Source organism: Podarcis filfolensis, assembly GCF_964270895.1.
Source record: "Podarcis filfolensis genome assembly, chromosome: 2".
NCBI classification, from domain to species: Eukaryota; Metazoa; Chordata; class Lepidosauria; order Squamata; family Lacertidae; genus Podarcis; species Podarcis filfolensis.
The window spans coordinates 1,333,414-1,348,417 of NC_139605.1; the positions used below are offsets into that span (position 1 = coordinate 1,333,414).

Below are 15,004 nucleotides of genomic sequence, written 5' to 3' on the forward strand. Positions count from 1 at the left end.
GAGGAGGAGAAAGAAGAAGAAAGCATCCATTGACCCTTGTTCGGGAGGTCCTCCTCATGGCCTGCCTATTTGAAGGCACTTGAGTCTGAATCACTAGTCACTGGGCCCATGACCCTCAACACTGCAGATCAACAATGGTAAAAAGAAAACCATAAAAACTTTCTTGAGCAGCTTGCGGGAAAAGTGTCAGACATTGACAAAAATGTCCCCCTGGTCAAGATCTGGTGCTCTTTCCACATGGCATGGAAAAAGGACTCAGACGCTGCCACTGGGGTGACTCGTGTTGCTCTCAGTTCCATCCAACCTCCTACCTTGTGTTGGACGTGTGCAGATGTGAACTGGATTTGGCTGAAGCAAACTCTTGCTGAAGAACAGCAGCCAGTGAATCCTAGATGTAACCTTGCCACAGAGAAAAGCCTGAATTCAACACCTTGGCCAAAGACTTCCACCTCACAGATCCTGTGATTCCCTACAGACCTTCCTGGGTGTTCAGGAACCCTCTTGCGTGTTCAAGTTGGCAGAGGGGGCCCTCTTGGTAGTTTCCCCAATCTCAGAGTTTGGGGTGAAGGGAGGGCATCCTGGTGGCGGATCCTCCGCTGGGGAATTCCCTCTCCCCACAGAGATGAACCAGGCACTTTCCCCTCTACTCCAGCGCCTTGGACACAGGAACACACCCACAAGGACTCCTGACTAGCCATTTGGCTATGCAATGTGGGCTGTTCTGTAAACTCTGTTCTGTCCTGTCTCCATTTTTTCTGCTTCTGTTTAATTCACCAAGCAAGAACTCATACAGCGACCAGCAATAATGAACTATATGTCGTAGATCCTCCTGCTATTTTTGTGATACAAATGGCATGAAAAGACTCAAGTCTATTTATCTGTATCTTTCATTATTCCTACAATCCTTGTTAATAACCCCCCCCCTCAATGTTATTCCGAAAAGAAAGGAAAAAGACAACACATGCCCCAGACCACACCTGTGCTGCATATGCAAACAGGATCAGGCCACTTTAAAGAGTCCTGGCTTCCTCCCGTAGACTGTCCCTGGGACAGGTGAGGCTGCTGATTCCTTATTTTCAAATCTGAAAGTTGACAGCTATGGTCCGGGTAGCTACGCCAAGCGGTTGGCATCCATCATTCAGCCACCGAAGACATGCGCAGAGATGGAGATTTGGGCTCCTTGGGCAGAGGGGGGAGGGAGGGAGGAAGGGGAGCCCATAAGTGCAGGCGCAGAAACAGGAAAACTGTAGGCAGGGAGAGGGAGGGGTGGTGTCTGTGCCCTCGGCTTGCCAAGGGTTAAAAGGAGCAGAGCTGGATTCCTAGACAGGACAGGAAGTGAAGCGGAGGTCAAGTTCCTCCATGGCTAAATTCCCCCCTCCCACATCCCTTCCTGCAAGCAGAGAGGAGGTTGCTTTGTTTTCTCTCCTTTGCAAAAGCTTCCTCGGTGAGTCCCCTCTCTCTTTCCCCTCAGGGGTCCCAGGGGTGCAGGGAGGGAGAATGGGGCTCCCTGTTCACATCATGCACAGTGGAGGAAGACCCCCAAGTCAGGGAGCAGAGGGTCCTCTTTGTCCTCTCTGCCAAGCCAGGGAGGGGGCGAGTTCGCAGGAGGTCTGCAGCTCTGCTCTTCCTTGGGATCCAGATGCTGCCTTCATTTTGGGGGAGGGGGCTTTGAGCACAGGGAGAAGTAAAGCCCTTCTGCATCTGCAGCAGTACAACAACTGGACCACTTCCTCTGTCCCAGATGCAACAACACATGTCCCTCTCCTGTCCTCTCTCCACCCACAGCTGGCGCTGTTACCTTCCAACAGCTGGATCTCACTCCCAAAGGCACTCTCTTCCATGGTCTCCCAAGACAGATGGAGGCCAACGAACCAACCAACCATTCCCCCTCCCCTCACAATGCACATTGGGACTTTCCCTCCCCTCTCCTCCCCCTCCTGGTGCCCCTTTAAGTTGGCTTGAAGACATTGGGAGGGTCCACCCCACCAGATGATGAGAGAGGAGGTCCTTCCATCTGGAAAATGGGAATGCTTGCGAAGAATTATGTGAAGATGAGTGCCGTATAATCATAATCATAAAATTATTACAATGTGGAATTCCCCCATTCACACAAAGATTAATTGTTGTTTAGTTGTGTCCGACTCTTTGTGACTCCCTGGACCAGAGCACGCCAGGCACTCCTGTCTTCCACTGCCTCCCGCAGTTTGGTCAGACTCATGTTGGTAGCTTCGAGAACACTGTCCCACCATCTCATCCTCTGTCGCCCCCTTCTCCTTGTGCACTCCATCTTTCCCAACATCAGGGTCTTTTCCAGGGAGTCTTCTCTTCTCATGAGGTGGCCAAAGTCTTGGAGCCTCAGCTTCAGAATCTGTCCTTCCAATGAGCACTCAGGGCTGATTTCCTTAAGAATGGATAGGTTGGATCTTCTTGCAGTCCATGGGACTCTCAAAAGTCTCCTCCAGCACCATAATTCAAAAGCATCAATTCTTCGGCGATCAGCCTTTTTTATGGTCCAGCTCTCACAAAGATTAATACCCGTCATTAAAATTGTTCCATTACAATGTTGAAATAAGCATGCAGGAAAAGAATAGAATTAAAACAGTGCAGCTATTAAAAGGCAGAAAAGAATGGAGCAATGTGTAGAAGATGGTCTTCATTCTCCCTTTCTCTCTTAGGGTCCAGTGTGTTTGGAAGACGTAGCTTTTCGTTTCACACACAAGGACTGGGCGTTGCTGGATCCTGACCAGAGAGCTCTGCAGAAGGAAGTCAAGGAGGAGAAGTGTGGGATCCTGGACACTCTGGTAAGGCTCCCTGCTGGATCATCAGATCAGTTTTGAAATTCTATACAGATCTCTGTAGGACAAACCTCTGCAATTTTGAGGGAGCCCAATAGCGCCAGCTCCAGCGTCTGAGATTTTAACACACCCACAACTTTCCTTGAATGGAAAACTATCAATGTGTGTGTGGGGGGGAGTATCTCCTGTTTTATCTGGGAATATTCTTCCACCAAAACTTTGTAAAAGCATTGCAGGAGATCCTGGAGTCCCTGCCAGGCCCCGATAACTCAGACACCCCAGGGTCCTTGTACTTGAGGAATCTGGGAAATGACCTTATTGACAGAACTGAAAAGAATTTATTACACTCCTTCTGTGCTCTGCCACAAGACGCCCAGAATGAAATACTCTCCAGGTTTGACCTCTTACGTTCCTGACTGATAAGTTTGGAGAAGGAGCAAAGGCCTCATGCAAGCAAAACTTGACCCTTTGTGCTCCAGATCCAGCCCACTAGATATACCACCGTGAGTTAGATTTATGGGCTGAAAAGCCACCCCCCCCCCAATAGCAGGTTACTGAACCTTCTTTCCTACCAATTGGAGATGAAAAACCTCCCCAAAGATTTGGTCCCCATGCAACCCCTGACAGAGGCGGGATATAAATAATAAGTTCTTGTTGTTGTTGTTGTTATTATTAAATGTGGCCACAACATCTGTCTGGCTTGCAATGAGAGGCTTCTAAAGCGTGTCAACGGTGCTCTCCACACAAAGCACCTAGCATGGGGGCACCTACATGTAATAGTTGCTCTGCTATTTTCTGCCCATGCTCTGGGGTTGCAGTTTTCAGGCTTGGGGACAGGACAGTGAGTGGTTTTTCACCAAGTTCTGTCAGTTATCCCCATTTAGTTCAAAGGGATCTACTGTCAGGTCAGTACTGTGCAGACCATGCCATCCTGGAGAGGTTTAGAAATGGGGCTTCTTTTGGGAAGGGGCTGCCCCATTTGTGCTTCTCAAGGGGCAGGAGAATATCTAGGGCAAGAGAATCCCTGCAGGGCCTCTGAGGCTCCCTTTGCTTCTTCCTCTCTCCCAGGACCCTGCAGCTTGTTGTGGCTCCTTGACTCCTCAGGAAGGATGAAAGAGACGGATCCTGCAAAGCTAGTGAGGATGGAAGGGGGAAGGTGGACGGTTGACCTGGTCAGGTTGTCTCCTGCATCCCTCCCCACAACCTCTGAGCGTTCCCTCCCAGGGACCTCTGAGAGATCTGGTGAGGTTTTTTTTTTATATAAGATTTTTTTATTAGGAATTACAACATAACATTTTATCAATAAAACATATCATCCTCATTCCCCCCTCCATTTCCCCCTCCCCCCTCCCCAAAATAGAACCCCCCTCCCACCACTCCCAGACTTCCCTCACCTCCTCTCTCTGGTTTTTCCATACTTATAATTCTCTGCATATTATAAAATTGTAAAAATCCTTAACCTATCTGACTATATGTTCTTAATAATAAAAATGTGAATGTTGATTCAAAACCTGCCAAGGAGTCCAGTTCATTTTGTTGTCTCTTTAAATACTTTGTAAAGGGTTCCAATTCTTCTTTATAGTCACAGTTGTCCTTATCACGTAGTTTTATGTGAATTTCGTCAATTCCGCTTAGTCCATCAGTTTCTCTTGCCAGAGTTCTTTAGTCGGGGTTTTTTCATTCTTCCATCCTTGTGCTATTAAGACTCTTGCCGCCATTGTTGCATACATAAAGATATTCTTAAATTTCATTGGCAGGTCTTTCCCTAAAATCCCTAACAAAAATACTTCAGGTTTTTTAACAAATGTTAATTGGAACATTTTCTTCAACTCATTATATATTGTTTCCCAAAATTTTCTAATCTTACTGCAATCCCACCACATATGGAAAAAAGTCCCTTCTTTTTCCTTACATTTCCAACACATGTTTGAACTGGATTTATGCATTCTTCCTATCTGTACTGGTGTTATATACCACCTGTACATCATTTTCATATAATTTTCTTTCAACAGAGAGCAATCTGTAAATTTTAAATCAGTTTTCCACAATCTTTCCCAGTCTTCAAACATTATATTGTGACCTATATCCTGTGTCCATTTAATCATTACTGTTTTCACCTCTTCATCTTTTGTTTCCCATTCTAACAGAATACTATATGCAGCTTTCAGCAGCTTCACTTCCCTTCTACGACTTCCTTTTGGAATCTGGATGTCGTATAGCTAAATCCTTTCTTATTATCTTCTTTGTATATTTCATGTAGTTGCCAATAATGTAACCAACTCTGAAAATGGTCTTTTATTTCCTCATAGTCTCTTAATTTCTATTTTCCTTCTTGGTCTTTTAACAGATCAGCATACATAAGCCACTTCCCTTTCTTTCCCAGTGGTTTGAGCAGTAAAGCTTTGTGTGGTGAAAGCCACCAAGGAGTCTTTTGTTCTAACAGATCTTTATCTCTCTCCCATACTCTCATTAATGATTTCCTAATTATGTGATTGTAGAAACTTTTATGAACCTTCCCTTTCCCATACCATAAGTATGTGTGCCAGCCAAATCTGTTGTCATGCCCTTCCAATTCTAATGCTTCTTGCTTTTCCAACTTCATCCAGTCCCTAATCCAAACCAGGCAGGCAGTTTCATAGTATAATTTAAGGTCTGGGAGAGCATAACCGCCTCTATCTTTTATGTCTGTAAGTATCTTATATTTTATCCTTGGCCTTTTGCCCCCCAAGATAAACTTAGAAATTTCTTTCTGCCAGTTTTAAAAACATTCGTCTTTCACAATTATTGGGACTGATTGGAAGATGAATAGCATTTCTGGAAGCACATTCATTTTGGCCGCTGCTATTTTCCCTAACAGTGAGAGATTCATTCTGCTCTATATTTATAAATTTCTTTTTACCTCAAGCCATTTTTTCCCATAATTATCTTTGTATAAATTTATATTTCTTGATGTTAGCCATGTCCCTAAATACTTAACCTTTTTGTGGACTTCTATCTCAGTGTTTTGCTCCAATTCCTTTTTTTTTCATCCTTCAAATTTTTAAGTAGTAATTTTGTTTTATTCCTGTTTAATTTAAATCCTGCCACTTCCCCAAAATTCTGGATCTTTTCTATGACTTTAGGGAGTGAAGTTTTTGGGTCTTCCACAGTTATCACTAAATCATCAGAATATGCTTTTAATTTAAATTCGCTTTTCCCAGTTTTTACACCTATAATCTCTTTATCTCCTCTAATATTTCTGGCAAGTACTTCCAGTACCAGAATGAACAACAGTGGTGATAATGGACGTCCTTGTCTGGTTCCTTTTTGTATCTTACATTCATCCATTATCACCTGATTTATAATTAATTTTGCTTTTTGCTCTGAGTAAATTGCTGATATTCATTTTAAAAATTTAGGGCCGCATTTAATTTCTTTTCGTTTTTAACCTCCAGGTATTCTATTGTATTCAGAATATTCCTTATATTCTCCTTCATTTGTCTACGTCCTTCAGAGGACAACCAAATTTAAGCACAAATTCGACCCACAGCTGTGAGGCATTCACGAGCTTTTTTTGTGGAGAAAGTCCTGTTGCTCCACCGTGACCTCCCTGCCAATTTAGATACAGTGACTGAACTGGAGGCCCCTCGACTGACTTAAGGTCCAGTGTTGGACCACTTCGATCAGATACTCCCTGCTGATGTGGATAGATTCCTCCAAGTTAGTAGGCCTGCCTCCTTGATCCGTGCCCATCTTGGCTGATAAGGGCGTGTCCAGATGTCGCGCGGCCCCCCCTGGTTGAAATTATCAATTTGTCCCTTGGCACGGGGACATTCCCAGGGGAACCGAAGGAAGCAGTGGTGTGTCCGCTCTTAAAGAAAACTTCACTAGATCCCTTGTTGTTGTTTAGTCGTTTAGTTGTGTCCGACTCTTTGTGACCCCATGGACCAGAGAACGCCAGGCACCTCTGTCCTCCACTGCCTCCCGCAGTTTGGTCAAACTCATGCTGGTAACCTCGAAAACACTATCCAACCATCTCGTCCTCTGTCGCCCCCTTCTCCTTGTGCCCTCCATTTCCCCAACATCAGGGTCTTCTCCAGGGAGTCTTCTCTTCTCATGAGGTGGCCAAAGTACTGGAGCCTCAGCTTCACGATCTGTCCTTCCAGTGAGCACTCAGGGCTGATTTCCTTCAGAATGGATAGGTTTGATCTTGCAGTCCATGGGACTCTCAAGAGTCTCCTCCAGCACAATAATTCAAAAGCATTAAGTCTTCTTTATGGTCCAGCTCTCACTTCCATACATCACTACTGGGAAAACCATAGCTTTTACTATACGAACCTTTGTTGGCAAGGTGATGTCTCTACTTCTCAAGATGCTGTCTAGGCCTGTCATTGCCCTTCTCCCAAGAAGCAGGCGTCTTTTAATTTTGTGGCTGCTGTCACCATCTGCAGTGATCATGGAGCCCAAGAAAGTAAAATCTCTCACTGCCTCCATTTCTTCCCCTTCTATTTGCCAGGAGGTGATGGGACCAGTGGCCATGATCTTCGTTTTTTTTATGTTGAGCTTCAGACCATATTTTGCGCTCTCCTCTTTCACCCTCATTAAAAGGTTCTTTAATTCCGCCTCACTTTCTGCCATCAAGGTTGTGTCATCTGCATATCTGAGGTTGTTGATATTTCTTCCGGCAATCTTAATTCCGGCTAGGGATTCATCCAGCCCAGCCTTTCGCATGATGAATTCTGCATATAAGTTAAATAAGCAGGGAGACAATATACAGCATTGGCGTACTCCTTTCCCAATTTTGAATCAATCAGTTGTTCCATATCCAGTTCTAACTGTAGCTTCTTGTCCCACATAGAGATTTTTCAGGAGACAGATGAGGTGATCAGGCACTCCCATTTCTTTAAGAACTTGCCATAATTTGCTGTGGTCAACACAGTCAAATCCTTTTGCTTAGTCAATGAAGCAGAAGTCGATGTTTTTCTGGAACTCTAGCTTTCTCCATAACCCAGTGCATGTTAGCAAGTTGGTCTCTGGTTCCTCTGCCCTTTGAAATCCAGCTTGCACTTCTGGGAGTACTTGGTCCACATACTGCTTAAGCCTGCCTTGTAGAATTTGAAGCATAACCTTGCTACCATGTGAAATGAGCGGAATTGTGTGGTAGTTGGAGCATTCTTTGGCACTGCCCTTCTTTGGGATTGGGATGTAGACTGATCTTCTCCAATCTTCTGGCCACTGCTGAGTTTTCCAAACTTGCTGGCATATTGAGTGTAGCACCTTAACAGCATCATCTTTTAAAATTTTAAATAGTTCAGCTGGAATACCATCACTTCCACTGGCCTTGTTATTTGCAGTGCTTTCTAAGGCCCATTTGACTTCACTCTCCAGGATGTCTGGCTCAAGGTCAGCAACCACACTACCTGGGGTATACGAGACATCTATATCTTTCTGGTATAATTCCTCTGTGTATTCTTGCCACCGCTTCTTGATGTCTTCTTCTGTTAGGTCCTTTCCACTTTTGTCCTTTATTATGGTAATCTTTGTACAAAATGTTCCTTTCATATCTCCAATTTTCTTGAACAGATCTCTGGTTCTTCCCATTCTATTGCTTTCCTCTATTTCTTTGCATTGCTCGTTTAAGAAGGTCTTCTTGTCTCTCCTTGCTATTCTTTGGAAATCTGCATTCAATTTCCTGTATCTTTCACTATCTCCCTCGCATTTTGTTTGCCTTCTCTCCCCCGCTATTTGTAAGGCCTCATTGGACAGCCACTTTGCTTTCCTGCATTTCCTTTTCATTGGGATGGTTTTCGTTGCTGCCTCCTGTATAATGTTGCGAGCCTCCATCCATAGTTCTTCAGGCACTCTGTCCACCAAATGTAAATCCTTAAACCTGTTCCTCACTTCCACTGTGTATTCATAAGGGATATGATTTAGATTGTATCTTACCGGCCCAGTGGTTTTTCCTACTTTCTTCAGTTTAAGCTTGAATTTTGCTATAAGAAGCTGATGATCTGAGCCACAGTCAGCTCCAGGTCTTGTTTTTGCTGACTGTATAGAGCTTCTCCATCTTTGGCTGCAGAGAATATAATCAATCTGATTTCGATGCTGCCCATCTGGTGATGTCCATGTGTAGAGTCGTCTCTTGTGTTGTTGGAAAAGCGTGTTTGTGATGACCAGCTTGTTCTCTTGACAGAACTCTATTAGCCTTTGCCCTGCTTCGTTTTGATCTCCAAGGCCAAACTTGCCAGTTGTTCCTGGTTGTAGTATTATTGTGGGTTAGGAGTATAATACTACAACCAGTATAATACTACAATAATACTACAACCAGACGTAACACGGACACTGGCACCAGAGCCTGCAATAAACCCAGATGCCAACTTTGCTGCCACATACACCCGGACAACACCATTACTGGCCCCAACAACATCACACATACCATCTCGGGACTATTTAATTGCTCATCGTCTAACATTGTATATGCCATCAAATGCCAACAGTGTCCCTCAGCTCTCTATATTGGACAAACAGGCCAAACCTTATGCCAAAGAATAAACGGACATAAATCGGACATCAAGAATCACAAGACAGAGAAACCAGTAGGAGAACACTTCAATCTCCCAGGACATTCTATACAAGATCTCAAAGTAGCTGTTTTACTACAAAGGAATTTCAGAAATAGACTGGAAAGAGAAGCTGCTGAATTGCAACTCATTACCAAACGTAAAACCATGGAGAGACCTGGTCTGAACAAAGACATTGGATTCTTATCTCATTATACATGACAAAGCCATTTTTCACCTTCTCACCCCTTGCTTTTTCCTGTAAGACCTATTGCAGTCGTTAAGAGTCGTCAACAGGCTCATCACAGCTATCTGCCAACCACCCATTCCCACCACCCTTCTGAGTAATACCCCTCCCCACCTTCTCACTATATAGAAGGATCTGGCAACTTCTGTTTCAGGGTATCTGAAGAAGTGTGCATGCACACGAAAGCTCATACCAAGAACTAACTTAGTTGGTCTTTAAGGTGCTACTGGAAGGGAAAAAAAATTTTTGTTTTGACTATGGCAGACCAACACGGCTACCTATCTGTAACTTTTATCTCTGGTCGGGGACAAAGGGTGGCACTAGGGAGGGAAATGTCGTTGCGCCACTCCTTGGTGTGTGGAGTGCTGCAGGGCGCAATCCTCTCCCCGATGCTTTTTAACATCTTTATGTGCCCCCTTGCCCGGATTGTCCAGAGCTTTGGGCTGGGCTGTCACCAATATGCTGATGACACTCAGCTCTATCTGCTGATGGATGGCCACACTGACTCGGCCCCGGACACACTGACCAGATGCTTGGAAGCTGTGGCTAGATGGTTTCGTGGGAGCCGATTGAAACTAAATCCTTCGAAGACAGATGTCCTATGGCTGGGTCGGGATGGCATGGGGATGAGGGACCAACTCCCTTCTCTTGTGGGGACCCAATTAGTGCCATTCCCTTCCGTTAAGAGTTTGGGTGTAATCCTTGACGCCTCCCTTTCCATGGAGGCGCATGTTACAGCAACAGCCAAGGCGACATTTTCCCACCTTTGCCGCATCAAGCAGTATTATTATTATTACCTGGAAGAAACCCTGCCTGATCTTGATGTATATACTCATTTAGTATTTTTTTCAATCTGTTAGCTAATATGTTTGCAAACAATTTGTAATCATTATTTAACAAAGAAATAGGCTTATAATTTTTATTTGCAGCAAGTCTGCATCTTGTTTTGGAATTACAGTGGTACCTCGGGTTAAGTAATTAATTCGTTCCGGAGGTCCGTTCTTAACCTGAAACAGTTCTTAACCTGAAGCACCACCTTAGCTAATGGGGCCTCCTGCTGCCGCCGCACTGCTGGAGCACGATTTCTGTTCTCATCTTGAAGCAAAGTTCTTAACCCAAGGTACTATTTCTGGGTTAGTGGAGTCTGTAACCTGAAGTGTATGTAACCTGAAGCGTATGTAACCCAAGGTACCACTGTACTGTAATATAGGCCTCTTTCCATGTTTCTGGAATTTCACCTGTATTCAATATTTCATTCATAACATCTTTCAAGGGGTTCACTAGTTGCTCACTTAATTTTTTGTAATATTTTGCCGTACGTCCATCTGGGCCTGGTGACTTGCCATTTTTTGACCCTTTTATTGCCTCTAACAGTTCTTGAAATGTTATTTGGGTGTTTAAGATCTTCATTTGTACTTCTTTTATATGTGGCATATTACTACTTCTGACGTACTCAATCTTAATTTTTCCCCCTTCTCTTGCCTATACAAATCTGAAAGGTATTTTACAAATCCTACTCTTACTTCTTTCAATTTATCTGTGATCTTTCCATTTAGTTACAGATAGGTAGCCGTGTTGGTCTGCCATAGTCAAAACAAAAAATTTTTTTTCCTTCCAGTAGCACCTTAAAGACCAACTAAGTTAGTTCTTGGTATGAGCTTTCGTGTGCATGCACACTTCTTCAGATACACCGAAACAGAAGTTGCCAGATCCTTCTATATAGTGAGAAGGTGGGGAGGGGTAGATCTCAAAACTAGCAGAATCTATTTGCAGGAATATCTATAACGTACGATTCATCATTAGTGGTCAGTGTGTGAGTTCTGGGTTCATGAAATGTTTTAAAGTGGAACAAAAAATGAGGCAACAGGAGAGAACAGAGAGCATTCAACATTGCATAGCTGAATGCCTAGTCAGGAGCTCTTGCGGCTGTTGTGTTTAGATTAAGTGTGAGTTATAGTCACTTTTCCTCTTCTGTTACCAATGAAATAATACGGAGTTGGTCTCCTCATGAACACAGGACAGGGGTTCAAACTGAAGTGATTTATGTATAAGTTTAAATTTAGACCAGTCAGATTGAGGCAACTGCTGATGGGGTGTAGGTTTCACAGACAAGGCATGGACGTTAATGGATCCTGACCAAAGAGTTCTGCATAAGGAAGTAAAGGAGGAGAATCGTGGGATCATGGACAGTCTGACCCCCTCTCTCCTTCTGTAATCTTCATAGAACTCTAACCCAATGGTTGCCATTAATTTCATTCTGAATTGATTCTAGAATGTATTTTAATTACCGTATTTTTTGCTCCATAAGACACACTTTTTTCTTCCTAAAAAGTAAGGGGAAATGTCTGTGTGTCTTATGGGGCGAATGCGTGGTCCTTGGAGACGAATTGCCCAGGGGCAAAAAGCAGATCATGTTTTTCTTTTTCTTTTTTGAAAGAGGGAAGTGGGTGTTGAAACAAAGCCACTGATCAGCAAGCGATCGGGAGCGAGATAAGGGACACTAGCAGTGAAGGCTGCCTGGAAGGGGGGAGGTAAAGACAGCAAACTTGCAAGGAGAGGAGACAGGAAGACTAAAGCAATGAGGAGAGTAATTAGAAGAAAGGGAGGAGCAAAGAACTGCTCCAGCTAAGGAAAAGAATTTTTTAATTCATTAACATCGTTCAGTAATCTGGTGCTTCATTTCTTCCTGAGGCTCTAATTAGCTTCTCTCTGTTGGCTATTTGCAGTATGGTAGCGCTGCAGAGAGCTTGCTGGGGAGACCATGCATTAAAAAGGGACTCAAAAATAACTTAAACAAGGTTTTAATAAGAAAAACAAAAACTCCATTTACACTAAATACATCAACAAACAAACATGACCCAACCACCAACCCATCCCCCAGGGTGATGGGAGAGTTAGGTGCTGCTCCTTATATACTACACCCAATTGCTAACACAGCTTAATCAATACAACTCAGCAGCACCTGCTGTGTTTCACAGCTGTAAAGCTGGGTCTCGTTATTTTGCTCTGGCCCTTGCTCTGGCCCCTTAAAGTCATACACATCGGGTGGAACAATGATGAACCTTTACATTTAAAGTAACCATTCAACACTCTCTTCATTGCAGATGGTGCTGAATTGGAAGGGAAGAACAAAGGAGATCACAACAGAATCCACATAGTGGAGAAGTCAAATAAATATTCAGGGTGTGGAGAGAACATCCGTCAGACCTCCCAGTCCACCTCCCATCAAGGAAACAGCTTCATTCAGAGGGATAGCCTTACTTTACACGAAAGAACTCACAGTGGAGAGAAATTGCATCAGTGCTTGGAATGTGGAAAGGGCTTCCGTCGGAAGGATTCTCTCATTTCCCATCAAAGAATTCATACAGGAGAGAAACCCTATCCGTGCTTGGAATGCGGAAAGAACTTCAGTCAGAGGAGCAATCTGACAACCCATCAAAGGATTCATACAGGGGAGACACCCTATAAGTGCTTGGAATGCGGAAAGGGATTCAGACAGAGCTCAGAGCTCACTTACCATCATAGAATTCATACAGGGGAGAAACCCTATCAGTGCTTGGAATGTGGAAAGAGATTCAGACTGAGGTCAGAGCTCACTTCCCATCACAGAATTCATACAGGGGAGAAACCCTATCAGTGCTTGGAATGTGGAAAGGGATTCAGACAGAGCTCAGAGCTCACATCCCATCACATAACTCATACAGGGGAGAAGCCCTATCAGTGCTTGGAATGTGGAAAGAGCTTCAGACAGAGTAGTATTCTGACAACCCATCAAAGATTTCACACAGGGGAGAAACCCTATCAGTGCTTGGAATGTGGAAAGAGCTTTCGTGAGAGTCGATTACTCGCTTCCCATCGAAGAATTCATACAGGGGAGAAACCCTATCAGTGCTTGGAATGTGGAAAGAGCTTTCGTGAGAGTCGATTACTCACTTCCCATCGAAGAATTCATACAGGGGAGAAACCTTTTCAGTGCTATGAATGTGGAAAGAGCTTCGCTCATAGGGCCAATCTCACTAAACATCAAAACATTCATACAGGGGAGAAACCTTTTCAGTGCTATGAATGTGGAAAGAGCTTCACTCAGAGGGCCAATCTCACTTCCCATCAAAGCATTCATACAGGTCAGAAACCATATAAATGCTTCGAATGTGGAAAGAGCTTCAGTCAGAACTACAGTTTCAATATGCATCAAAGAATTCATACAGGTGAGAAACCCTATCAGTGCCAGGAATGTGGAAAGAGCTTTCGTGGGAGGGGAAAACTTGCTGTTCATCAAAGAATTCATACAGGGGAGAAACCCTATCAATGCTTGGAATGTGGAAAGAGCTTCACCCAAAGGGCCCATCTCCTGATGCATCAAAAAACTCATACAGATCAGAAACCCTATCAGTGCCAGGAATGTGGAAATAGCTTTCGTGAGAGGGGAAAACTTGCTGCTCATCAAAGAATTCATACAGGGGAGAAACCCTATCAATGCTTGGAATGTAGAAAGAGCTTCAGTCGGAAGGATGCTCTCACTTCCCATCAAAGAATTCATACAGGGGAGAAACCCTATAAATGCTTGAAATGTAGAAAGAACTTCAGTCAGAGGCACAGTCTCACTTCCCATCAAAGAATTCATAAAGGGGAGAAACCCTAACCGTACTTGGAATGTTTAAAGAACTAATAATAATAACAACAGATACAGGTAGGTAGCCGTGCTGGTCTGCCATAATCAAAACAAAATTTAAAAAATTCTTAACGCTGGGCAGCTCCCAACAGACTATTGAAAACATGATAAAAAATCAAGTATTGTTGTTGTTTAGTCGTTTAGTCATGTCAACTCTTCGTGACCCCAAACTCATGTTGGTAGCTTTGAGAACACTGTCCAACCATCTCGTCCTCTGTCGCCCCCTTCTCCTTGTGCCTGCAATCTTTCCCAACATCAGGGTCTTTTCCAGGGAGTCTTCTCTTCTCATGAGGTGGCCAAAGTCTTGGAGCCTCAGCTTCAGGATCTGTCCTTCCAGTGAGCACTCAGGGCTGATTTCCTTCAGAATGGATAGGTTTGATCTTCTTGCAGTCCATGGGACTCTCAAGAGTCTCCTCCAGCACCAGAATTCAAAAGCATCAATTCTTCGGCCATTAGCCTTCTTGATGGTCCAGCTCTCACTTCCATACATCACTACTGGGAAAACCACAGCTTTAACTATACGGAACTTTGTTGGCAAGGTGATGTCTCTGCTTTTTAAGATGCTGTCTAGGTTTGTCATTGCTTTTCTCCCAAGAAGCAGGCGTCTTTTAATTTCGTGACTACTGTCATCACCATCTGCAGTGATCATGGAACCCAAGGAAGTAAAATCTCTCACTGCCTCCATTTCTTCCCCTTCTATTTGCCAGGAGGTGATGGGCCCAGTGGCCATGATCTTAGTTTTGTTGTTGTT

At 44.0% G+C, this 15,004-nt stretch overlaps 1 protein-coding gene across 2 annotated transcripts; it reads left to right on the top strand.

The window, feature by feature from the left end:
- Nucleotides 1–1,273: 1,273 nt before the first annotated feature.
- Nucleotides 1,274–14,382, top strand: LOC310756735 (uncharacterized protein). Of its 2 annotated transcripts, XM_083601373.1 has the most exons (4): nt 1,366–1,444; nt 2,676–2,801; nt 3,864–4,037; nt 12,686–14,382. In XM_083601373.1, exons 3-4 carry the CDS (start codon nt 3,905–3,907, stop codon nt 14,221–14,223), a joined length of 1,671 nt encoding a protein of 556 aa, XP_083457499.1. In that variant the 5' UTR covers nt 1,366–1,444; nt 2,676–2,801; nt 3,864–3,904; the 3' UTR covers nt 14,224–14,382. The 2 variants fall into 2 exon arrangements, with proteins under 2 accessions (XP_083457498.1, XP_083457499.1); XM_083601372.1 differs by lacking the exon at nt 2,676–2,801 and having other exon boundaries at nt 1,274–1,444.
- Nucleotides 14,383–15,004: the final 622 nt, after the last annotated feature.

What these genes read in the sequence shown, in the direction of transcription:
- LOC310756735 (XM_083601372.1), top strand. Translation starts at nt 1,360, where the DNA reads ATGGCTAAATTCCCCCCTCCCACATCCCTTCCTGCAAGCAGAGAGGAG. An exon ending in CCTTTGCAAAAGCTTCCTCG is followed by an intron (nt 1,445 to 3,863) that starts GTGAGTCCCCTC and finishes CCTCTCTCCCAG; the next exon opens with GACCCTGCAGCTTGTTGTGG. An exon ending in AGGGACCTCTGAGAGATCTG is followed by an intron (nt 4,038 to 12,685) that starts GTGAGGTTTTTT and finishes TCTTCATTGCAG; the next exon opens with ATGGTGCTGAATTGGAAGGG.